Here is a 26,039-nt window from a genome sequence, read left to right on the forward strand (position 1 = left end):
TGCCCTGGACTATAGCAGCCAATATATAGAGAGCAAAGTCCTGATGGTATGCCATTATAAATGTGTGGTTAAGTTCCTACATATAAAGTGATAGCCTTTACAACTAAAGTGGTGTTGCAGCAGGGTACATGGATGGTAAATGTAATCATTTTTATTAGTAAAGGTAGTGCTCAGACACTTGGAAAGCTGTGATGGTTATACATAACTGAGAAAAGTTGGAAACATTACCTTGTTAAATAAAAATTGATATTGCATTAAAACAGGATCTGCTTTTTTTTTTTTTTTTTTTTAGGTTCTCCTAAATATGTTTAAAGTATAAATACTAATAGAAATAGCATTGTCCTGTTAGTGTTGTTTTCACAATCTAACCTTACATCCTGTTATGTGATCTAAAAGTATTATGATGACAAATTCTTGATGACTGAAGGAATAACACAGGTTTCAGTAATTTCTTCGACTTTCATATGGTCCCCATACTGTGTTCGTATCTTCCTTTGGCCAAGCAGAACTATCTTGCATGGGACCTGTTTCTGCAGAGTCCTCTTGAGAAAGGTGATGAACCATCTTTGGGGTCAATTCATTGTTCACTGTCATAAATGGTGAGAAGGCATAGGAAGAGGTAGCTGGAAACGTAGTAGAGTAGTGAACATCGTCTAGAGGATGTAATGAATAAGACTGAGTGCCCTGTGATGAGGACCCTCTACTTGCACTCCTGTAGAGGGTGGCTCCATTTTCAGATGAGATGCAACTTGTGGATGATACAGTTTGTGAAGCATCTGTGCACAAGGCATCCAGCTGGTTAATTGAATCGGAAACAGTCGGTTCCCATGAGTCTCTCTGAGGAATAAAACACATACAGTATTAATAAGCACATACAAAAATCTATCCTATCCTATCTATCTATCTATCTATCTATCTATCTATCTATCTATCTATCTATCTATCTATCTATCTATCTATCTATCTATCTATCTATCTATCTATCTATCTTTCGTCAGACCCTACGCTAGTGCATTGGGTCCTGGGTTCCTCTTGGTGCACGACAATGCCAGCCTCATGTGATGAGAGTATTCAGCCAGTTCCTACAGGATGAAGGAATTGATACCATTGAATGACACCTACGCTTGCCTGACCTAAATCCAATAGAACACCTCTGGGACATTATGTTTCGGTCCATTCACCGCCACCAGGTTGCACCTTAGTCTGTTCAGGCGCTCAATGATGCCCTGGTCCAGATCTGGGAGGAGATACCCCAGGGCACCATCTGTCATCTAATTAGGAGCATGCCCCAAATGTTGTCAGGCATGCATACAAGCACGTGGGAGGCATACAAACTACTGAGTACCATTTTGAGTTGCTTCAATGAAATGTCAGCAAAATGGACTAGAAAAGTATGATGCTGGATATCTATAGTGATATGGACTAGGTAATGTGTTAGGAATGAAAGGATGCCACATCATTTGATGGAAATTAAATTTATCAACCTACAGAGGGCTGAATTCAAAGACACCCAAAAAATCAAAGTGAAAAAATAATGCAGCAGGCTAGTCCATTTTGCTGATACTTCTTTGCAGCAACTCAAAATGGGACACAGTAATTTGTATGGCCCCCACGTGCTTGTATGTATATACCTGACAATGTTGGGGCATGCTCCTAATGAGACAACGGATGGTGTCCTGGGGTATTTCCTCTCAGATCTGGACCAGGGCATCACTGAGCTCCTGAACAGACTGAGATGTAACCTGACGATGTCAGATAGACCGAAACATAATATCCCAGAGATATTCTATTGGAATTAGGTCAAGCGAGCATTGGGGCCATTTAATGGTATATATTCATTCATCCTCCAGGAACTGGCTGCATACTTTCATCACTTAAAGGCTGGGATTGTCATGCACCAGGAGGAACCCAGGACCCACTGCAGCGTGGGGTCTAACAATGGGTCCAAGTAGTTCATCCCGATACCTAATGGAAGTCAGGGTGCCATTGTGTAGTCTGTAGAGGTCTGTGTGTCCCTCCATGGATATGCCTTCCCAGACCATCACTGACCCACCACCAAACTGGTCATGCTAAATGATGTTACAGGCAGCATAATGTTTTCAATGGCTTCTCAAGACCCTTTCATGTCTGTCACATGTGCTCATGGTGAACTTGCTCTTATCTGTGAAAAGCACAGGGCGCCAGTGGCAGACCTATTAAAACTGGTGTTCAATGGCAAATGCCAATCAAGCCTTGCAGTGCCGGGCAGTGAGCACAGGGCCCACTAAAGGATGTCAGGCCACCCTCATGAAGTCTATTTCTGATTTTTTGGTCAGACATTCACACCAGTGGCCTGCCCCATTTTGTAGGCCTCTGGCAGTGCTCATCCTGTTGCGCAAGTTTCGTTTATTTACCTAAAAAAGCTATAATTTTATTTCAAGCATATTTTTTTATATACACTGCATTTCAGCTTCCCGGTGTAACAAAATGACTTGAATGAACTCAATTTGTACAACAACTCCACACTTATTTATTTTTTTTAATTTTTCCAAAAATGTGCATTTTTTCAGAAAAAACGGGGGAAATTTTTTTTTTCTTTCCCGTGCTTTCAAAATTTTCTTGAAATTTTACATCTCTAGGAAAGGTAAAGGTGTGGACTCCCTGGGCCCAATCCTTTTTCAGGTGTAGCTAACATTTTACCAATTATTCAAACTTTTCGAAGGATTCGCAATGTACAGACTTTTTCCTACACATTGGAACAAAAGGGTTATGCCTGTTTTTTAATTTATTGTAGTGTATGATTAATAGCATAGATTGTGATATTTTTTTTGTGTCTTTATCAAATTTTTGTATTTTGATATTATTAAAGTGCTGCAGCTGGGGGGGTGCATTACCTTTAGAGAGCTCGGAAAGTATTAATATTGATTGAGTCACTTTATTTAGTAGTGGTAAAGTAGTATAATTTAGAATTACTTACTAAGAGATAATGTGATGGGTCACCAGGGAAATGAGGTAGGAGAGGTGGCAGCGATGAAGCACTGAACAGAGAGCTGCCAGATGTTACTGATGTACTTCGGTAGTCACCTATAGAGTCAGAGAAATAAGGTTCAAGCAGGGATGGATAGCTTTGAATGGTTGCTGAATCACACCCTATTGACTTTGATCCCAGAGATGATGAGTATAAGTCATTTGAGTATTGCTTGGCACCATGGAACTCAGATTCAGGAAGCAAAGATCTTCGGACACTGTAATACCCAGACAACACAGGTGAACCTGGTAGAATATAATACAAATTTACAGATGGTTACATTATGTATTGCAAAATAAAATACAATAAAACAAATATATACTGTAAAATGCAGAGTTGATTTGTATTCAGGTTTGGCCAGAAGAGATCCTGATCATATACGTCATATCCTTTACATTTATATGTAGATTAGATGTCATTGATCTCCAAATGAATGTGCTCTGCAATAGAGTTTAGAGTGGCACAGCACATGGTGTGCTTACATATGGGCTTCAGTGTGTGAAAATGGGAGTATGCATTGCATTGCATAGCACTGTGGTGTGAATGGGCCATAAGAGTCAGACGACTTAAAAACAGGATACCCCTTTCTGCTTTATATCATAACAGTTGTTAAGCAGGGAGGTTTTTTCTTCCTCAAATTCGAAAGTGCCTCCAATGATTAACTAATAAATCACTGTTTTTACTACAATAACAAAGAAAGGCAAGTGCAAGAATTTTAAAAGGAAAAGTAACATCAAAAGTTAGTTTAAGCCGAACTTTGTAATAATACCAACTCACAATTAGCCTTATTCACTAAGGGGGCAACATGCATTTAAACGTATTATTTTAGCTTGTTTTTATGTGGTAATGTTTGAGATATGGCCTTTTTTAGAAGTTTATGAAGCGTTTTATTGGCCAGTAGGCTTGATGGCTGATAAGTTTGTTCACTATTATATCAATTTAGGAATAAAATGTGCCTATGTACTTCTAAATAATAACAGGTCTTATTGTCTAGAGGCAAATAGAGTAAATCATTTTTTGTTGGTGGGGCATTAAGGTTGATGTGTTGCAAGCTGAACAAGCTAGGTTGTGTCATGTCTTTTTTGTATGGTAACATTTGGTATGGTAACAGTAAAAAAATTACAAAAATCTAAAACCTTGTACACGCGGGCCGAATGTTGGGCAGCATTAGGTGGTTCAATAGAAACTGGCCGACATTCGGACCGTGTGCACTGCACTGTATACAGTCAGTGTCGAAGGGGCATGACTGAAAAAGACAAAAAGAATAGAAACTGCGCTAATAAGCTAGATCATATATAGGAGGTCCCGGAAAGGACAAGCCGCTGCAATCTTGCCTGCCGGCGCAATTGTTTTTAAAGTCAATCATTTACTTTCCTTAATGTAAGTGCAATAATTTGAGCATTTGTAATAAAGTTTTAAGGATTTTATGCTATGGTTATGATATGGCTTTTATATTTTGGGGATTACATTTGACAACCCCTCCAGGACGGTTGGTTTGCATGTCAACAGAGGATCCTCAGATGGTGCTTAAAGGCCCTGACTGGGTATATAGCCACAAGCTTTATAGACCCCCCTGTAATAGGAGGTCTGTGTGAGATAGTCTATGGTGGTGGCGGTATTTAAAGGATCACACACTTTAAGGTGGCGGATGTTGTTGACACTGACAAAGAATATTTATTATTTCATCACCCTTGGACTTTTGTCAAATTACCTTTTGAGTTAAATCATACTATTACCGCAACTCTGTATAGGATTACATGACTAAAAAAGGTCTGCTAACCAGGTCCCGAACAATGCTCTTAGCCAATGGCTGAGAGCGCTGGCCAGAGTGTTCTGGCAGGGGGACGTCCTCCTGTCAGAACACAATAAAAAAGCAGGGGAGATTGCTGTACTAACATCAGATTGTTAGTACAGCAGCTCCAACCTGAGCTGCCAGTTCTTTTTTGTTTAGCATGTGCTGTGTTGAATGAAAAAAAAAAAAAAAGCAGTATGTACTAGGCTTTAATCTAGTAGGTAAGGCAGAATATCCATGGTTATTATGATACATCCTAAAAAATATCTTATCAAACGGCATAAAAGTCTTACAATCAACCTCCAGGAATCCTCTCTGTTATCAAATTGGTTTTGTGCAGCATTTGTCCAGTGCATTCTATCCCATTTGCATAGGAAAATGTTTGTTGCACACACTATTGGCAAAGTATTTCCAATAGGATGACTAAGCATCTTATTTATGTGTGTAAAAATGTTTTTTGAATCAGGTGCAGTCTTATGTGCAACATAGAGCATGTTTGTTTTGTATACCATGCAAATAAAAGTATGCTAGCTAAAACTACATTATACTTTATTTTAAAAATTCATGTGCTCTTTATATACCTTTTGTGATTTGGTATTGAAGTGTTTTGGACACTGTTAGTATGTTTTCCACACATTTCAGATTAGGATTTTTGTATGCATATTCCAGGGGGAGAAAACATGCATATAATAAATTTAAATAAAATGCAAGTAAAAGTGCATTTACAAGCAGTTCACATGTTGTACCATTTGTCCCTAATGCAAGATGTCCCTGCCAGAAATTAGGGATGAGCTGAACGCACCTTGGGTCGGTTTGGGGGTTTGGTGAAAACATTACTAAAGCTCAGGTGCTGAATCTGAACTCGGAGAAGCCAATGGAAACTGAATGTTAAAATAAAGCCATTTTCTATGCTAATAGGCAAGGGTTTGTCAAATAAATAGCATGAGGACTAGACACTGACAACATGAACCAAAGCAAAAACATTTGGAAAGTTCTATTTGGTAGGAAGCAGCAATTTAAAAGCTATCACCCGACTATTGAAAAAATAAAGAAAAAAATGGTATGGAGTCCCCCCCCCCCCAGTCCATACCAGGTCATTCGGGGATTTGAAGGAGATCCCCACTCCAAAATGGGGGGCATGTAGCCTGGCAACTCAGGAAAGGGAGAGGGGACGAGCAAGTGGCAAGTGAGGTCAGAGGGGGCAGTGCCACCGGGTGACATAACTAGGTGGCCCCACCCCTTACCTATATAAGAGATGTCAAAGCACAGAGCAGACATACGGCTGGAGGCCTCCAAGGAGGCGAGAGCATTTTCATTTTTTTTTTCAGATCCGGCGGGCGGCGTGATTGACGATGGATTTACATCGAGGGACACCATTTTTTTTTTCAATAAAGGATTTGTCAAAAACTGTCTCTTGTGTTTATTACTTTTGTAGACTTTTTTGGTGAATGGGTAGAGGTACAATGTACCTGATACCTTTTTTACCCACAAATAGAGCTTTATTTTGGTGGTATTTGATTTTTTTTTTTTTCGCTATAAAAAAAGGCGACAATTCTGAAAAAGAAAAACAAAAAACTTTCTGCTATAAAACACAGCCCATAAAAAAATGTAAAAATCAATTTTTTTTTATTATTTTAGGCCAGTCTGTATTCTGCTACATATTTTTTGTAAAAAAAATCCCAATAAGTGTATATTGATTGGTTTGCGCAAAAGTTAGCGTGTCTACAAACTAGGGGATAGATTCATAGCATTTTTATTTATTTATTTATTTTTTACTAGTAATGGTGGCGATCAGTGATTTTTAGCTGGACTGCGACATTGCGGCAGACAGATCGTACACCTAACTGACACTTTTGACACTTTTGAGGGGACCAGTGACATTACTACAGTAATCAGTGCTAAAAAAATGCAATGTTACTGTACTAATGACACTGACAGGGAAGGGGTTAACATCAGGGTCTATCAAAGGGTTAAATGTGGGCCTAGGGGATGCTTTCAAACTGTGTGGGGGATGGACTCACTAGATGAAAACAGAGATCAGTGTACCTAAATAGCAGGAACACAAGATCCCTGTGTTCATCTGTAACAGAATGGTGGTCTGCCTTGTTTACATGGAGAGACCGCCATTCTGTCTCTCTGGGGAGTGATCGCTGGTGGACGACGGACATCATGTCCGCCTAGCCGGTGATTGGCTCCCCCCTCTGGCTATTGCACGACATGATGTAAAGGTACGTTGTTTTACACAATATTGCTGGTGGTCGGCAAGTGGTTAAAGAGGTCTTCCAGATTCCAATAAGCCCCCCGGCTGCAGACCCTGACAACCACAGCCCAGGGTTGTTGGGAAGAGGCCCTTGTCCCCATCAACATGGGGACAAGGTGCTTTGGGTCTAGTGCTTTTGCTCCAAAGTATCCACCCCCTATGTTGAGGGCATGTCATCTGGAATGGTCCGGGGGGGTGCTCGCTCATCCGGACTTGTGTCTTTTTTCACCTTGAATAATTGTAAGTATGTAAAACTGTTCCTCTTTCCTGTTTCCCTGCACCAAACACTGTTCTAAGTCCCTAACAGAGTCTAGTTCTGTTGTCCATTCCCCAAGGGAGGGTACAGAGGTTGATTTCCAGTGACGGGTAATGATTGCTCTAGCTGCATCTGGGGGCAGTATATATTAAGAGAAAGCTCTTTTATCAGTACAAAGGGGAAAGAGTCTGCTGAAGATCTTTTTACCAAGGAAGGTCTGGAGGAGTGGCAGCCAGGAAAATAGAGTATAACTGATAGATGTGTGTTAGGGGATCTTTTGGTAGAGTGAGAGGTCAGTTCAGCAAGGACATCCGGAAGCGAGGGGATAGAGCGGATGTAGGGTAGGGCCTGTTGTCTCTGTAGCCACTGTGCAGCATTGTGCAGGGGTACAGAGGGGGAGGAAGCCACCAATAATAATGGGTCTAATGGAAGAACCTAAGAGTCTCATCTGTTCATGCTTATGCCAAGGGCCAAACCTAGTAGATTGGAGAGCTGGTGGGACGGTCGGTGTCCCAAAGAATGGGGTCATTGGGCCTAGGTGTTTGGACAAACTAAAAGTGGATAGTGCATGGTCCCATGTGAGAAGTGTATATAGAGAGAGATCAGGGGTGGAGGGGCCCTACGAAGAGATGATGGGGTCCAAGGAAGGGAGAAAAGGTCTACAGGGTTTATGTAGCCTTATAGTTGAACCCATAGTTTGGATGAAGAGCGGTGAAACCAGTCAAGGATTTGTGTGAACACTGCTGCTTCATGGTAGATGGAAGCATCTGTTACCCCCCACCCCCTCAATATTTTGGGAGGTACAACGTTTAAAAACCAGATTCTAGGACATGACATGTTACAAATAAATTTAGGGAACACCCAGTGAAGTTTCCGAAAATATGAGGAAGGGAGATGGAAAGGAACCTTTTGAAACAGATAGAGGAAACGGGGGGGGGGGGGGGGCATCCAAATTAAGGAAGTTGAGCCTGCCGAGTCACAAAAGTCACTTGGAAGTAGCTAATTCTGCCTGAGTCTTGTGAAGCAGTACAGTAAAATTTAAAGTGTATAATTGGGATGCCTCTGTTGGTACCTGGATCCCTAGGTAACAGATAGAGGAGGAGCAGGTCTTAAAAGGAAAGTTTGTTGAGACTTGCTTTATAGCCGTTTGTGTTAAGGAAAAATTGAGAAGTTCCAATTTAGTGTGATTAACCTTGAAGTTACTGACTGTACCAAATCTTAATGTAGAATATTGAGTCATCTGCCAGTCAGGAAAGGAGTAAGGAAAGGGGCAAAGTATTTGTAGAATTTTGGTGTGAAGCCACGCGGGCCCGGGCTTTTACCAGCTGGAGTGTCAGCGATGGCCTCAGTGGGGGGGTTCCAGATCACCAATCATTTAGCCAAGGTAGGTAGTGGTGTTTCCATGATATAAAATGCCTTTGCAGCTTCAATGGCAGCAGTGGAATTTGCACTGCTGAATGTTGAGAGGGTATATCATATAAAGATCAATAGAAATTGCTGAATGTTTTTGATATTGAGGAGGGTGCCAATATCCTTTCCCTGTTTGGTCCCTGAATTAGAGGTTTTTGGTGGAGGGAGCAACCCAGCAACCTTTCACATTTATCACGGAATTTGTATTGGTGCAGTGCAAGTTTTTCCACGAATGTACATGCAGAGAGGAGCAGCCATTTAAAAAATGCTTTAAGCAAAAAAAAATGCACAATTCTCCTGCGTGCCCTCAGCAGACTGATCTTTCACATACAGCTCTTGGTTCGAGCTACAGATTGGTAGCTGGTGGGAATAGTTTCTAATCTAGTGACCACTATGGCAGTGGTCATATGGCCACTGATCCTTTCCACACTCGGGCATTCCAAACTATTTAAAGGAATGCTGGTGCAGATGGGAAGGGGTTAAATAATGTGCCTGCTGGATGCCCTGGACCCACTTGTGAAGTGGCACATCTGTACATGGTAGACAACCTACTACAGTAAAATTGACATTCACAAGGAAAAAAAAAGCTGTTTAAATTGCCAGCAAATGTCATCTCCTGGCCGCTTAGTTCTGCTTTTAAACAAAGCGACCAGGGATTCCCTTCATCTATACCGGACCCTTATCCTACATGGGAGTCTGGCATAGATGTTAATGCGGGGGGAGAGAACAAAAGTTCATAGGGCCTAGAAAAACATTCCAGACCCGTTTTATTGGTTAAGGTCTGGTATGGAAGTTAAACATTCTAAATGATTGACACCACAATACACCACATATTGTTTCATGGGTTGCAGTAACCTGCATTTTTTCATGCCTTACCCCACTGCTTCATGGGCTCTTAAGGTTTGAGAAAACATGCCTAGAGGCTAGAACACAGAGGAGGCTTGTATGAGTGGTCAAATGCAGCATGCTTCTAGGGAAATTCTGCTTGCATTTGAAATAGTTTTTAAATGGTTCTGAGACCATCAGAATAAATTGATAGGCTCATTTAATCTGCATTTTACCTCCTAAGCTACTTTAAAAGGGGGCAGACTCGATGGACCATTTGGTCTTCTTCTGATGTGACTTTTATGTGTATATGTATAATAAATATATACAGTATGAGCAGCCCGATGCCTGTCTCTATTGACATCTAAAAATACCATTAACAGTTCTGAGAACTACATGTGCTAGTGAACGCTGTGAATGAAGCATGTGTGATCTCTGAAATCATTGAAAGGGTGAGGTACATGGAGATTTATGGCTATGAGTAGGCAAATCAGCTCATACTTACTTCTGGGAAGTTCAATAACCAAATTATTAATGACCTTTGTCTATCGTCCCTTAAAAAAAAAAAAAAGTGTGCGTGTGTGTTGATTATGTTGTTATCTATTCAAATGTATCAATTTCTAAGGCAGAAAGCCAGATATAGCATCATAAATAAATTTATACAATCATCTATGAACACATACATAGGCTTAAATGGTAATGCGCAACATTTTAGTTATATCAGGGGGTGTTTGTAAGACATGTCATAACCATAAGAATTAAAATAAACTTTCTTAAAAAGATGGAAAATTAACATAAAAACAGCATGAAAGTCATAAGTAATGTGAGCTAGTTAGAGCTGAATTCCAGGAATTCAGCTCCTTTGTAAAAAGTGAAGGCACACTATGAGTTAAATCCAAAGAGCTGCATGACATCTCCTAGGCCAGTGATGGCGGCCCTTGGCACCCCAGATGTTTTGAAACTACATTTCCCATGATGCTCATGCACTCTGCAGTGAAGTTGAGCATCATGGGAAATGTAGTTCTAAAACATCTGGGGTGCCAAGGGTCGCCATCACTATCCTAGGCTTATCTCTATTATTTACATTTGACAGTTTTATTGCACTCTTCAGATGTAAGAATCTTCAACATTACAGTGCAGCAGCTGCCATGCCTGCCTCTCCCCTCTCCTCCCCTCCTCCTGCCCAATTCCAGAAGTCTTTGTATTATATGAACTCCTTTACAAAATAAAAAAGGTTCTCTGAATGGGCAGCAGAAGGGAGGGGCTGGCATAGCTGCTCTGTGTGCCTCTCTCTCCTCTCCCACTGCCCCCAGTGTCAGTGTATGCTCCAACAGAGCATAAAACTGTCAGATATAAATAATAGAGATAAGTTCAGGAGATCCAATGCATCTCCTTGGATTTAACTCATAGTGTGCCTGAACTTTTTACAAAGTGTATGAATTCCTGGAATTCAGCTTTAAGGTAAAATATTTTAATTATCTTCTTGTATCTTGTAAAATATTTTAAATATCTTCTTTTCCTGTACCAACATGTGAATTATCTTTTTTAAATATTTAGGTAGTCTGAATTTGTATATATTTGAAAAACTCTCTGTAATACACAAGAGTTATTAAAAATTGCAAAATAAAAAATATTGAATGGATTAGTTATTTTGAAAAATGTGTAACAATCTAACTAATGTGCTTACATACTTTCCATATGGACAGATTATTTTTTTATTTTTAACTAAAAGGACACGGGCCATGTTTTACAGTAAAATTTACATAGGGAAATTCAAGCTTACTTTTATCCTTTAGATTGTACCCCTTGACACCATACAGCTTAACTCCAGACATTTTTTGGATATAACGAGGAATAACCACTCTACTGGGGAGACATTCCTTTATTTATTTATTTTTCTATTATTATTATTAACTTTTTTTGTTTGGTTTTTCTACTGTGTTTCTATTCCTTTTCCATCACTTTGTGTTCTCACAGGAAAGCATGTGCAATATTTTCATTATGATGGGTTGCTAAAATAGATATTTTTTTTAATGTAGTTTTTCTACACGCCCATCATATCTACAGTAATTTTCAACTATTTTTGCTGTAAAAGTCAGTAAATATTCCATGTTACTGATAACTGGGATTCAACTAATTGTTTATTTCAAAACAGGAGGAGGAGTCATTGGAGAGATAAAATAATGTTTTGTCAAAAAGTGATTTATAAAAAAAAAAAAACATTTTCAGCAATTAGGTGATAAGTAATTTCATGCAAAAAATATAATGTTTGCACACCTATGGATTTTTTCCATGTTTGTAAATGGAAATGTTTAAAGTGACAACTATCATGAGATAAAATTATGAACAGATTTAAAGTAACTTATCAGTCTTAGTGAATTCAGCTTACTGTGACAGTTTGATGAGTCTGGACAAATTTCATTTTCCGTGCAGATGTTTTTCAATCCATGACTTGTCATCTGTCACATACTTTTTTTTCTACATTCTGACTGCTAGCTATTATAATAATTTTGTGAACACTATATTTCTGTACTTCCCTCACAAAATGTGATTTTCGGATATTAACATATACTGGACTGTTGTGTGTCTGTAATAGCATTATTTGAAGTAAACCTAACACTTGTAAAAGTTTTCCTTATGTTCATTCTACCTTGAAAATCTTTTCTTGTACAAAAGTTTTTATTTTAAGAAGAGGCATAAACATACATCAAAAACATGGTACATGTGTACAATAAGACAAAAGAAAATGGAACGCATGGGAACAGATGGCAGCAAAACACGATACCGACATATGGCGTGAGCCAACCGGGAAACATCACGGACCAAATAATGGGTATCAACAAGTGGAAATGCATAAATAGGGACCTAAAATCCCTTAGTGCTTTCACAAAGCAGAAAGACTAACAAAATGAAAAGTGCTATTACGTTCCAGTGAGCAAACAGGGGCTGGGCCTGAGAGTACCGAGCCAGGAGGAAAAACAACACAAAAAGACAAGGAAAAGAGAGAAAGAAGGAGCGAAGAAGTAGGACAAACAAAGAGAAAAACAACAAAGAAAGAAGATTAGAGAAACTGCGGGGAAGGGGAAGAGGGGGGAACAAGTCCTGCGGGGCGAGCATCCAGGAGGCTTTAAAGAGAGAGAAGGGTGGTCTGGAATCTGGAAGGGGCAACGTTCGAGATCCAAGGGTCCCACACCTTTAAAAACTTGGCGTGGGAATCAGAAACTATTGCAGTCAACTTTTCATTAACAAGGATATCATTCATACGGTTTTTGACCGCCTCAAAACTAAGCAACGGGGTCTTCCAAGATCGGGCAATGGTCAGTTTCGTAGCTGTAAACAAATGCTGAGCCAGCTGACGTTGTGTACGAATCAGGTCAGGTATAGGTTTACACAAGAGTGCTTCATATGGGTCCCTCTTCAGGGTAACTTGAAAAATATTACGGAGCAAGGCATAAACCCTAATCCACAGTCTGCATACCCTGGGGCACTTCCAACAAATATGAGCCATAGTCCCTTCCTTTGAAAATCTTTTCATGCTTTTGAAGTATTGACTATACTATAATATTGTATATTATGTAACATCAGCATTTTTCATTATGTAAATTACTACTATTATGCACGCTTATTTATATAATACTTAAACAATATGAACTTCTTTGACTCTTTTAGGCATTATTTTTTGGTCACTATTCCAATCAACATCAATACTCATGTGCAGGAGTGTCCAACCTATGGCACAAGATGGCTATGAATGCAGCCCAATACAAAATCGAAAACTTAGTTAAAAATGTTGATTTTTTGGGGGGAAATTTTTGGTAAAAATGCATTTACACTTAGAAAACACATGGGGCTGAAGAAAAATTTGTTTTTTTTTATGTCATCCGTTTTCAGCAGCACCTATATTTGTAAGCAACTATTTTCAAGGATAAAGCACACAAAGGGCAAAATTAGAACCAAAATATCTGATGAGCACCTTGAGACTTCATTGAAACTTGCTACTACATCCATCGAACCAGATATTCATGCGTTTATCCTTTATTTATCAAAAACATTGCACTAGTTTATGTTGCCCTCTCTTACTTTTATAATAAAAAATATTACAAAAAAATAAAGTTTTATTACTCAAATAGGTATATTATTTACTGTATATCAGTGAGCGTTAACATATGATCCACCCGACTTTTTCTGCTCATCAGCTATCCTAATTGTTAGTGTATTTTATGTGTGGCCCGAGGCAATCCTTCTTCTTCAAATTTTGCCCAGGAAGGTCAAAAGGTTGGACACCCCTGGCTTAGTGGAGTGTGCATGTCAGCTTGTGGCTGGAATTATTTGCTTTATGTCACCTGTATAAGTGGCTCGATCTTTCCCTGCACTCTGTGATCCTGCACAGGACCATAAGCCATAGATTCAACATTTTTCACTTACAGCATAGGTGTTGGAGATAATGAAGAAGATTAAAAAGAGCAAAGGGACAGATGGTGGGGAAACTTTGAAATCTTTGGCTTGAGATCAGCAATGATGACAAAGTGGTGGACAGGATATGGGACCACAAGAAGAAAAGGGTGGTATGGAAGGAGAGGAGCGACAATTATGAATCATTTAAAAGACAAAACTATGGCAGTTCATTATCCTGGTGGGCCTTTTTTGGCATTGGGGGCATTGCGGTTACTTCTCACTCTATGGTTGTCATTCCAGGCTGCAGTAGCTTGGGAGTAATGACAACATCACTGCTCTGGGTATTGTTCTCCATAACACCAGAAGACCCCTTCATGCTGTGTGCAAATGATGTAAAAAAAGATACACTGTCGCCTTTCAGGAAAATATTTGGGAATTTCAACTTTCTTCTAAGAAATGAACTGGAGAGTGCAGCTCTGGTGAAACTCTGCATAGAAACCAATCAGCTTCCAGTTTTTGTTGCCAAAGCTTATTTGAAAAATCTGAAATGAAAAGCTGATTGGCTACCATGCAAAGCTGCACCAGATTCTGAATGCACCAGTTTTAGTAAATCTCCCCCATAGTCCCGCAGGAAAAATAGTGCCCAAAATAATATCAAACTCTTCCAACTCTTCCTGCTCTATATTTCTCTGGTTCCCATACCCAAACGACATTATTACATCCTATACTGAGATATACAGTATATATTTGGGGGTTCTTAAAATGTTATTGTATTTTTAGTAAAAATATCATTTTTTTAATAAAAATTTGCGTTATCATCACGGGGACATGCAAAATGTACCATCTTTCAATTCTACAGGCCCTCTGTTAACATACGGTAAATGGTATGAAGGGATATTTTTAATACACTTAAGCTTGCAATATTCATGTGAAAAAGAGCAACTGGTTTGGCCATCTGAAGGGTAAAACAGGAGCCAGCGCCCAGAAATAAAAAGGTTAAATAAAGCAATGACTTCTGCTTTGCATTTCTCTAGTCAGTTTAGTAGAGAAAGTTTACTTTAGTAGCTTCATTATATTACTTTAGTGATTTCATACTTGGCCAAACACAGAAAAAAAAAACAAAAAACCTATGTGGGCATTTTTTAAACAAGGCTTTTTAAATAGAATAAATGTGCAAAGTAAAATATTTGCTTTTCATAAATCACATTTTCACTTTAATGTGTTTAGAGAAATCAGAACAAAGATGGCAGCTCAGTGGATTCAAAGGGATTGTTTTTCGAAAGGCAAATAGGCTGCTCATTGTGCAAAGGAATTGACCCCAGAGCTTAGTAAATGAGTCACACTTCCATTGTACAACAATGTGAAAGACCAATTTAAATGTTTTTTGTTTCCCTTCAATGTGTGGGTAAGTGTAATTTCTCTTGCAAAGTGAACAGCCTATTTGCCTTTAACCACTTAAGGACAACCCGCCGTAGTTTTAATGCGGCAGGCTGGCCCTCCTGTGCGAACCGACGTAAGTATACGCCTGTCGCGCGTCTGCAGCTAGGGGGCGAGCACGTTCCCGCCCACACTCGGCAGTGGGGACTCCAATGCACGGGGCTGGCAGCTCCGATTGCCACCAGCCATCCGTGATCGCTCCCCGCTGAGAGAGAAGAACGGTCTGCTGTTGTAAACACAGCTCACCGTTCTTCTCTCTGGAATGATCACAGAGTGCCTCTGATCCTGCTATATAGGATCACAGGTCTCTGTGATCATTTCACAAGCCCAACCCACATACAGTTAGAATCACTCCCCCAGACTTACATTTAACCTCTTATCACCCACTGTGTTAACCCCCTTCCCTGCCAATGGCATTATTACAGTAACAGTGCATATTTTTAGCACTGATTACTATAGTGATGTCACTGGTACCCCCAAAAGTGTCAAAAATGTCAGTTAGGGGTCCGATCTGTCCACAGCAATGTCGCAGTCCCGCTAAAAATTGCAGATCGCCACCATTACTAGTAAAAAAAAAAAAAAACAATAAAAATGACCTAAATCTTTCCCGTAGTTAGTAGATGTGATAACTTTTGCAAAAAATGGCCTGGTCATTAACCTCCCTGGCGGTATTATTCTTTCTGATTTTAGGTGCTGAAAGCGGTACAATTATTTTGCATGTAATTCTTAAGGATGAGCAGCCCAAACCAACTATTTACATATGATTTTTTTTTACTGTGCGTTCTTCTTTATAACATCTCGGGTATGATAAAGTTTGAAACACAAAATCAAAAATTATAATATAATAAATAACTATAAATAAGTTAAAGAGTGTATATATATATATATGTATAGGTATATATATATATATATATATATATATATATATATATATATATATATAAGGTACAGTAAAACTGCAGGAAAGGGCACTGGGGGGGCAAACTAATATCAGTTTATTTTATTTTGCAATGAAATCAGTGTGCTTGTGTGTATAACTTTTCAAATTTGCCACTGGTTCCACCACCCTGCGAGCGTCACGTAGCAGGAGACGGAAGCCGGGGCTCTACAGCATCGGGCGGAAGATCCGGCCGCCGTATGCCGAAGGGACACAACGCTGGATCCCGGTGACAAGGTAAGTAACCTCTACAAGGATCCAGCAATGCTCCCTGGCGGCACCCTGAGTGTGGCTCGGGGTTACCGCTTATGGCAGTGAAATCCCACCCCAAGCCACACTCGGGAATACCGCCAGGGAGGTTAAGGGGGCAAATCCTTCTGGTCCAGAAGTGGTTAATCTATCAATCCCAATAAATCATTCATTGCTCAACTCTTAACGCCTATAAAACGTGTCTGTGTCAACAGAATTACTTTTATTCTTATACATACAATTAAATTGCAAAAACAACTTAACCGCTTTACCTCTAGCCACTGTGCTGCTACTGCGGCACAGTGGCTCGTTATCGTCTAGATTTTTTTTACCAAACATAGGTAGCAGAAAACAAATTGGCCAAAAATTTTTTAAAAAATTGGTTTTTACATCTTTTTTGGGGGGAATTTCATATAAAAAAATGTTAAAAATATTGTTATTTTTTCAAAATAAACGCTCTTTTTTTGTTTATAGCGCAAAAAGTAAAAATCGCACAGGTGATCAAACACCACCAAAAGAAAGCTCTGTTTGTGGGAAATAAAGGACGTAAATTTAGTTTGGGTACGGCGTCGCATGACCGCGCAATTGTCAGTTAAAGTTGCACAGCGCCGAATCGCAAAAAGTGGCCCAGACGTAAGACAGCAAAATGCTCTAGTGGTAAAGTGGTTAAAGCAGGTTGATGTAGCTTAAAAGCAGGTCAAATACAGGTTCGAAGGAGGTCAACTGTGCCTGTGAAGGACCTGTGAATGATTTCAGAATTGCCTGAAGCTGATTTAGAATGCAAGTGTAATGCACAAGAAACCACGCTGCATTTGCCTATCAACACAAACCCAAAGCCTATCAACCCAGGCCCTAAAAAAGCCAAAGTAGCTATGATTTGTAAAATCATTACCCAAGGCTAAATGTCAGGCAGGCAGCCAAATACATAGATGAAATACATTTCATATGACTGTTGCATTTGCCTAATATCTCTGTGCAGACAGTTTTGTGATCCGGGCACCTCTGCCAGGCAGCACAGCCAAAACGTTGGCTTCTACAACTTGGTAGAGAGCATACCCCATGTCTACTAATAGGACAGTGAAGAAGAGAATTACTAACTCATATCTCTTCTCCTTTTAGCATGTTTGCTGTCTGTATACTGTATGTGTGCTGTATAAGATCCTAACTATTTCTGCTGTTTAAGGAATTATAGGAAATCTAAAAACAAACTTAGGTATGTGCATTACTTGCATTTAAAATGCATATAATTACTTTCAATAAATGTATACCTGCAATAATGTATACTTCTTTAATATCTGCCTGAAATTCATGTTTAAAATTTCATATACAAAAAATAAAACAGTGATGAAAATGTTTAAAAAGGTAAACCTGTACAAGTTTATAAATTCTTCACTGTAGCCATAGAAATAAAGGTAAATAAAACATTTAAATGTTCTTTTTTTGCCAAAGGCTAGACATGTTTTAATTTATTATAACATGAATAAAATACTTGCCTGACATTTGGACAAATGGAGTCTGGGAAACATTGGTACTGCCCTGTAAATTGAAGACATAGTTTAAACTTCAGTCAGTAGTAGATCTTTTTTTTTTTTTTATATATATATATATATAAAATGATGCAATGTATCAACTCATTTTGAATTCTTAGACATCACAAAAGATTATTTTGAACCTTACAAGCATGAAAATAAATAGAGATTCATGGAAGAAAGTCCAACAAAGATATATATAGCTATACAGAGTTATATAGTATTACCTTGAATAGAGAAAGAAATTATTTGTAATACCAAAAAAAAAAAAAAAATAGAGAAGGCTTTTTTTCCAACAAAAATGAACATGTGCTCTGCCCATGCAAGGTAAAGTAATAGGTTAATTGAAAGTGAACAACAAATCAACATATTGCAGCTTACCAGTGTTTAATAAATGCGTTGGTCGTAATCACTTTTTTAGGCTTTTTGGCTTTTTTACTTTATTTTTAAAATTGTTTTTTTATATAAATAAAAAAAACACAAAACATTTAGAAAACCAAAATTTTCTTTCTGTTATAAAACATATTCAATAAAATTCAATTTCTGTTTAAATTTAGGCCAAAAGGAATTCTGATATATGTCTTTGGTAAAGAAAAAAAAAAAAACAATAAGTGTATATCAATTGTTTGTGTGGAAATTATAGTGTCAAACTACTGTATCTATACTGGAATTTATGCAACAATAGACACTATACTAGTAATGACAGTTATCAGTTAAAGTGATAGCGTGGCAGTCAATCTGGTGCTAACTGACACTAATACAGTGATCAGTGATAATATTGTACACTGAACTAATGGGTGAGAGGGGTGATCAGAAGGGCAATCAATGGGTTAACTGTGTGCCTAAAAAGTGTATGTGTGCTACCTTTACTCACAGGATCTGGCTGCCTTTTCTCCCTGAACTCAGAACTCATTTCAGGGAGAAGAAACAGCCAGGTTTCTGCTCTATGTTTGGTATTCTGTATTCTGTGTGTTTGTAAACACAGAACTCTCTGCTGGGGTTGTCCATAGCCGATGGGCTACCTGCTCAGTAGTACGCAATGTTTATTGATTGCTGTATTTATATTTACATTTATAATTTGAGGTCATATTTATGTCATACATAGCTTTTTGGTTTGTTATGGTCAATTCAGTGAGCGTTTAGCGCCGTGAGCCATCCTAGTGTTTGTAGTTTTTGGCTTTTTTTTTGGGCCTGGCTTTGCCGCCCACTAGCAGTACAGTTAGCGGCCGGCAAGTTGTTAAATAAACTGTTGAGGCCACTGCTTTTCTCCACCTTCTTTTCACTCTTCCACCACTTAATTTTAAGATTAAGAAATTCATGGTAGAGTTCTAAACTGGCCCCACTCTAAAATAAACCAAAACATTTTGACTGGACACACACTTTAACCACTTGCTGACCACATAACCTAGTTATATGGTGGCAGAGTGTCTCCTTTGTGCCGGATCACATACCTAATATGTGATCCGGCACTCCTGGGTAGGGGGCGCACCACTTACATAGTTACATAGTTAGTGAGGTTGAAAAAAGACACAAGTCTATCTGGCTCAACCAATAAAAAACAAAAAACAGTAGAGAAAACCCAACCATACAATGCCATATACACATTCCTATACCCACAGTTGATCCAGAGGAAGGCGAAAAAACCCCAGCAAAGCATGATCCAATTTGCTACATTTTGTGATTAGTCACAGTACAAGCCGATCAACGGGTGCCGGCCAATGGTTGACCACCGGCATCACTTATTAGAGAGCAGGAACCCAGAACAGAGCCCTGTCCATGTAAACAAGACAGAGCTCTGTCATGTCAGTAGGGATGTGCTGATTTTTGTTTCATTGCAAAAAATAGCACATCCCTTAGTGAAAGCACAACATAGTACATAGCCAAATGTTTAACCCTTTGATCGCCTTGGATGTTTACCTCCTTCCCAGCCAGTGTCATTAGTAAGGTGACAGTGTACAGTATCTCACAAAAGAAAGTACAGCCCTCACATTTTTGTAAATATTTTGGGGGTCTGCATGAGTACTGTCAGCACTGGGGAGCTACAGTTCATTGAGGGAACCATGAATGCCAACATGTACTGTGACATGAAGCAGAGCATGATCTCCTCCCTTTGGAAATTGGGCCGCAGGGCAGTATTCCAACATGATAACGACCCCAAACACATCTCCGAGACGACCACTGCCTTGCTAAAGAAGCTGAGGGTAAAGGTGATAGACTGGCAAAGGGTGTCTCCAGACCTAAACCCTATTGAACATCTGTGGGGCATCCTCAAACAGAAGGTGGAGGAGAGCAAGGTCTCTAACATCCACTAGCTCCGTGATGTCATCATGGAAAAGTGGAAGAGGACTCCAGTGGCAACTTGTGAAGGTCTGGTGAACTCCATGCCCAAGAAGGTTAAGGCAGTGCTGGAAATTAATTGTGGCCACACAAAATATTGACACTTTGGGCCCAATTTGGACATGTTCACTTAGGGGTGTACTCACTTTTGTTGCCAGCAGTTTAGACAATAATGGCTGTGTGTTGAGTTATTTTGAGTGGACAGCAAATTTACACTGTTATACAAGCTGTACACTCACTACTTTACATTTTAGCAAAGTGTCATTTCTGCAGTGTTGTCACATGAAAAGATATAATAAATTATTTACAAAAATGGGAGGGGTCTAGCCACTTTTGTGAGATACTGTATATATATATATTGTAGCAAAAAATGGTCTGGTCATTACTGGGGGTAAATCTTCTGAAGGTCAAGTGGTTACAAGAAAGGAAGGACAGGGTTGTTATGACCTGGTGTAACTCTTTGAACTTTATTTTAAAGTTAATAAAAAGGAGTGGATACACCTAAAATGAAAACTCATGGCGAGGAAGTGTGTAAGTGGCCATAATGGAGGAATACTGCTGGCAGCTCACCTGCAACACGGCCAGTGATATGGCTCCTTAACCATGATTGGGGTCTTCTCCCCAAGCTGGGCCAAACTGTGATGTTACTGGTTATTGAGGAGTTATTGGCTGGATTTCTAGTACACTGCCCACATACTGCTTCCACTGCATAATTCTACCTAATTATGCTAATAATTGTATTAAAATTTCACACAATCTTCACATTGTAGTAAGTGTCATACAATTATTGACCTAGTATATATTATTTTAACCACTTGCCGACTGCCTAACGCAGATCTACGTCGGCAGTCAGCCCCTCATAGGCAAAGCGACGTAGGTCTACGTCGCTAGCCTGTGAGGGTCTAGGGAGCGAGTGCGCGCCCCCGGAGGCGCGTTCCCACTCCCACACGGTCACGCACCCCCCGTGCGTGTGACCGGCGGACCCGATATCCGCTGGTCACTCGGCGATCGGCGGGGGAGAGGGAGAAAGTCAGGCGGCTTGTGTAAACAAGCTGCCTGTCATTCTCCCCGGTGTATGAAAGATGATCATACGGTTCTACTATGTAGAACCGTCGATCACTCTTCATACATCTGAAGCCACAGCCAATCACAGTAGAAAGCACGCCCCTAGGGACACACACAGCCCCTCCCTCTCAAATAAAGTTAACCCCTTCACTACCACTGTATTTTTACAGTAACGGTGCATATGTATAGCACTGATTTCTGTAGAAATGTCACTGGTAACCCCAAAAGTGTCAAAAATGTCAGTCAAGGGTCCGATCTGTCCGCCGCAATGTCGCAGTACCGCAAAAAAAAATCGCAGATCGCCGCCATTACGCGTTAAAAAAAAAACAAAAATGACAAAAATCTTTCCCTTTGTTAGTAAACGCGATAACTTTTGCGCAAACCAATCAAAATACGCTTTCTGCAATTTTTTTTTACCAAACATAGGTAGCATAAAACAAATTGGCCGAAAATGTTAAAAAATTTTGATTTTTACGTTTTTTTTGGGGGGAATTTCATATAAAAAAAATGTGAAAAATATTGTTATTTTTGCAAAATTTACGCTCTTTTTTTGTTTATAGCGCGTGATCAAAAAATCACACAGGTGATCAAATACCACCAAAAGAAAGCTCTGTTTGTGGGAAAAAAAGGACGCCAAATTCGTTTAGGTACAGCGTCGCACGACCTAATATTCCTGAACAGATTACAACTTTTTTATGAGTATATTTATTATGAGAATAGCAAAAGTTACATGGTCTGTTTCTACTAAACCCACATTTTTCCACAATGGAAACTAGGCCAAAGGATGATCTCTATCAATCATGTATACAGCTGGTTTCACTAAAACAGAAAAAAAACTAAAGTTATTTTTCTGGCATAGGCATTTTTTCTTATATCAAAATGTACAAATAGTTGATAAATATGTCTCAACTAGTTTAAAATGTCAACAAAATAAAAATCTTAAGCATTTAAATACTGTACATATCTCTTCCTTTAGAGTTTGGGAAATTGCTCCTGCCTGCAGATATGAGAGAACAGTCAGATCAGGAAAGATTAGCATGTTGTGGGCACCTCCATGAATGTGGTTGTGGCTAAGCCTACTTAGGAGGAAGTTGATATTCCAAAATGTATTTACCTGGCTGATAATTATTTTCCCTAAGTGCTCCCGTTCCTCACCACAAACGTGCAAGATCTTTGGTTATAAAAATCATTTGGTGTCTAGGTTGTTAATGCACGACCAAATGCCATCCCTTGTTTGCGGATATATATCAACTGGTGCCAAGAAGTACCTAAAGAAAGCTTAGTAAACTTTATCTCACCCTATTTCTAATCGACAGGATGAGAAGATGAATGAGCGAACCGTAAGACAAAAGTAAGCTTACAGTATATACATCCTATAGCCTACATGCTCATCTGGCTAAGATGCTGCTGCTGCCCATTAATCAAGTACAGCCTATATTCTTTTACCAACTTCACCTCTGGGTGAGTCTAGGATGGAAAGGGACCTGGGGGTACTGGTAGACAACAGGCTTGGCAGTGGCATGCAATGCCAAGCCGCTGCAAGCAAAGCCAACAGAATACTGGGTTGTATAAAAAAGGGGATTCACTCCAGAAATAAAGAGATTATTCTTCCACTCTACAAGACTCTGGTCCGGCCACATCTGGAGTATGCTGTCCAGTTCTGGGCACCGGTCCTTAGGAAGGATGTGCTGGAACTGGAGAAAGTCCAGAGAAGGGCAACAAAAATAATTAGGGGAATGGAGGACATCAGCTATGAGGAAAGACTACAAGCACTGAACCTATTCTCTCTGGAGAAGAGACGATTGAGGGGGAATATGATATCAATGTACAAATACTGTACTGGCGACCCTAGCATAAGGAACAAACTATTCAGAGAAAGGAGATACAATAAGACACGTGGCCACTCACTAAAACTTGAGGAAAGGCGGTTTAACCTTAAAGTGCGTAAGGGGTTCTTCACTGTAAGAGCGGTAAGGATGTGGAATTCTCTACCCCGTATCAGCGGGGAGCATTGATAGTTTCAAAAAACTATTAGATGGACACCTTAAAGACCACAACATACAGGGGTATACAATGTACGGTTAAAAGCAAACACACACACACATCATAGGTTGAACTGGATGGACTTATGTCTTTTTTCAACCTCACTAACTATGTAACTATGTAACTATGTAACTTTTGGAGTGTGCTATGCTATACTGAAAGGTTCCGAAGCTCCACTATTTCTCAACCAATTTGATTCTTACACTGCACAACTCACTCCACCAGCAATGTGCCTTTGGACTTCTGTCATGCCACTGTCCACTCACTACTGAGTGAATTAGCTTCAGGTTTACAAATTTACCCAATATGTTGCAGATCATGCATATTCAGGCAGATCTGTAAATCCTGGTTTCCATCTGTACTTTTAAATGTATGTGGCAATTCATTTGGATCTATATGAGACCCAGATTTCAGCTTATGATTTTGTGGGGCTATCCTGATAACTAGGCATCGACTGGGGATGTGAAGATCTGAAACGTGGTTAATTTTCCCCCTTATTATTACATCAAGTTGCAGCTCATGAGTGTATCACATTTCAGGCGGTTGCTAGGAATTTTGTATTGCTGCTGCATTTTAGCCAGGTGAATAATCACTGGGTATGGCCACAGGTGGCTGCACATTGTTTTGGCCCAATTCTGGCCTGCCGCAGGACATCCTGGAAGCCAGGGGACTTTACCAGGAAATGCCGCACCTCCAGATTCATAGTGTGTGCTAGGCAAGGCATGTGATGATGTGTGTATAGCCACCTATCAGCCTGCCTCTGAAGAGCTGACTCTGGCCTATTGTGGCTCTTGTCCCCCAGGCATACCAGCTTGCCCCCCCAGGCAAACAACATAGCAGTATTTTGCCTGTGCTGTAGTGTAGGCTCTTAATCACTTGGAAGGACTGATGGTTCTGATGCGATCTTTAGCAAAGAGAAGGTAAAGAAAACTGAGCCGTCACAATCACCTAGGTGCAGGACATGGGGTATCCCCACCAGCTCCAGTAGTCTGTCCCACCCTGCATCCTTTCCAGGTCCGAGCAAACTTACCCTGTCATATGGACTCTGCTGCTGAGTGTGTGGTCCAGCAATACAGAGAAATTATATTCTATATGCAAGTGGAGGGAAGAGATAACCTTCTAGAAGAAAAAATGTCAGTTAGGTACCTTCAACAGTAATGCAGCAAAGGCGAGAAAATAACGGAAGGGGGCAGACTCCAACAGCTGGAATAAAAGGCTCCTCTAAAGCCAACAAAGCTGGCATTGAGAAGCTGGACATTAGGGTGATAATAAAAGGGGGGGGGGGGTAAGGGTAATAGTTATGGGGGAGAGGCCATGGACAGGGGGTAGAGGTATGCTCTGTTCCCCCACTATACTCCCAGCATGTGAAATACCAGAAATTGCACACTTTCTTGCTATAGAGGCCACTAAATATGACTACCTAGAGGACCTATTCATATAAATTTTCCTTCCGATCTATTTTCGCTACATAATCAACAAACAATCCTATGGAAGATTATGTGCTATCTTCAGACGTGTAGAAGACACAATCACTTCCATTAACAACCGATAGTGGGACAAGTTTTTCTTGTCCCATTACCTATCATCTAAAATTACCCCCAGAAGCCTAAGGATAAAACACAGAAGCTCTTTCTTATTCCCCAACCTACAGAAATTACGGGAAGGCATTTTGGAATTCTGCTCACAAAAAATGGATGAGTATTATACAGAGAATTGAAAAAAATTCAGAAGCTTACAGATAAAGCCAAATCTTTTGTTGAAGTACTCAACACGTACACAACCCACTTATCAGCCACATGGTTACATATACTTAAAAAGAAAACCAAAAAGAATGAAGACGAAAAACAAAACATAAAAACAAAATTACAAAAAATCTGTAGGGATGTCGATGACTACAACAACCACAGAGTGGTAAATTGGAAAGGAACAAAACCACCCGGCAGAAGACCACCATCTCTAAAGTTGTTGACCTTACCACCCCCCTCCCCTATCCACAAATTAATTCACAGAATGCTGCTAGACACCCTACAGGAGTTGGAAACAACTCACGAGGGTCCCGGAAATCATTACCCCTCCCCCCTAAAATGAGGGAGAATATCTCTGACACCAAACCAAAACATAACAAGAGGAACAGATCCAATGCCTCCCCCAAGCATACTTTACAGAAACATACTATCATAGCCATCAATACAATGGAGACTCCATGACCGGTGGACTCAAAAAGTTCTGACCAACATCGTTCAGATCCCAGATCCTCTAAGAGAACATCTATATCTCTAGAATACCATCCATCACCTATGAGATATCACAGATCCTCTTTCCAATGATACCTCTCCACTCCAACAACCCCTTAGCAGTATAACCAATGGTATCATAGACTTATTCTCCCCACCAACAAACCAGACTTCCAGCTCAGTTATCACTGCCAGTATAGACCTAGCCTCACTCCACACCACCACACCAAACAAACTGCTTATATCTCTCGGTACCACCTATG

At 39.8% G+C, this 26,039-nt stretch overlaps 1 protein-coding gene across 1 annotated transcript in view; it reads right to left on the reverse strand.

Annotated features, from left to right (window-relative positions):
• Positions 1-441: 441 nt before the first annotated feature.
• The window catches only part of POU2AF2 (POU class 2 homeobox associating factor 2), a gene marked incomplete at both ends in the record, with an annotated part of 187,901 nt that continues 162,303 nt past the window's right edge, over positions 442-26,039 (reverse strand). Inside the window, 3 exons of the mRNA XM_082274694.1 lie at positions 442-837; positions 2,957-3,252; positions 18,062-18,104. Coding sequence (XP_082130820.1) covers positions 442-837; positions 2,957-3,252; positions 18,062-18,104 — 735 coding nt within the window. The remainder of the gene's footprint in view (positions 838-2,956; positions 3,253-18,061; positions 18,105-26,039) is intronic.

The sequence above is a fragment of the Pelophylax lessonae genome, assembly GCF_965119305.1.
Source record: "Pelophylax lessonae genome assembly, chromosome: 12".
NCBI classification, from domain to species: Eukaryota; Metazoa; Chordata; class Amphibia; order Anura; family Ranidae; genus Pelophylax; species Pelophylax lessonae.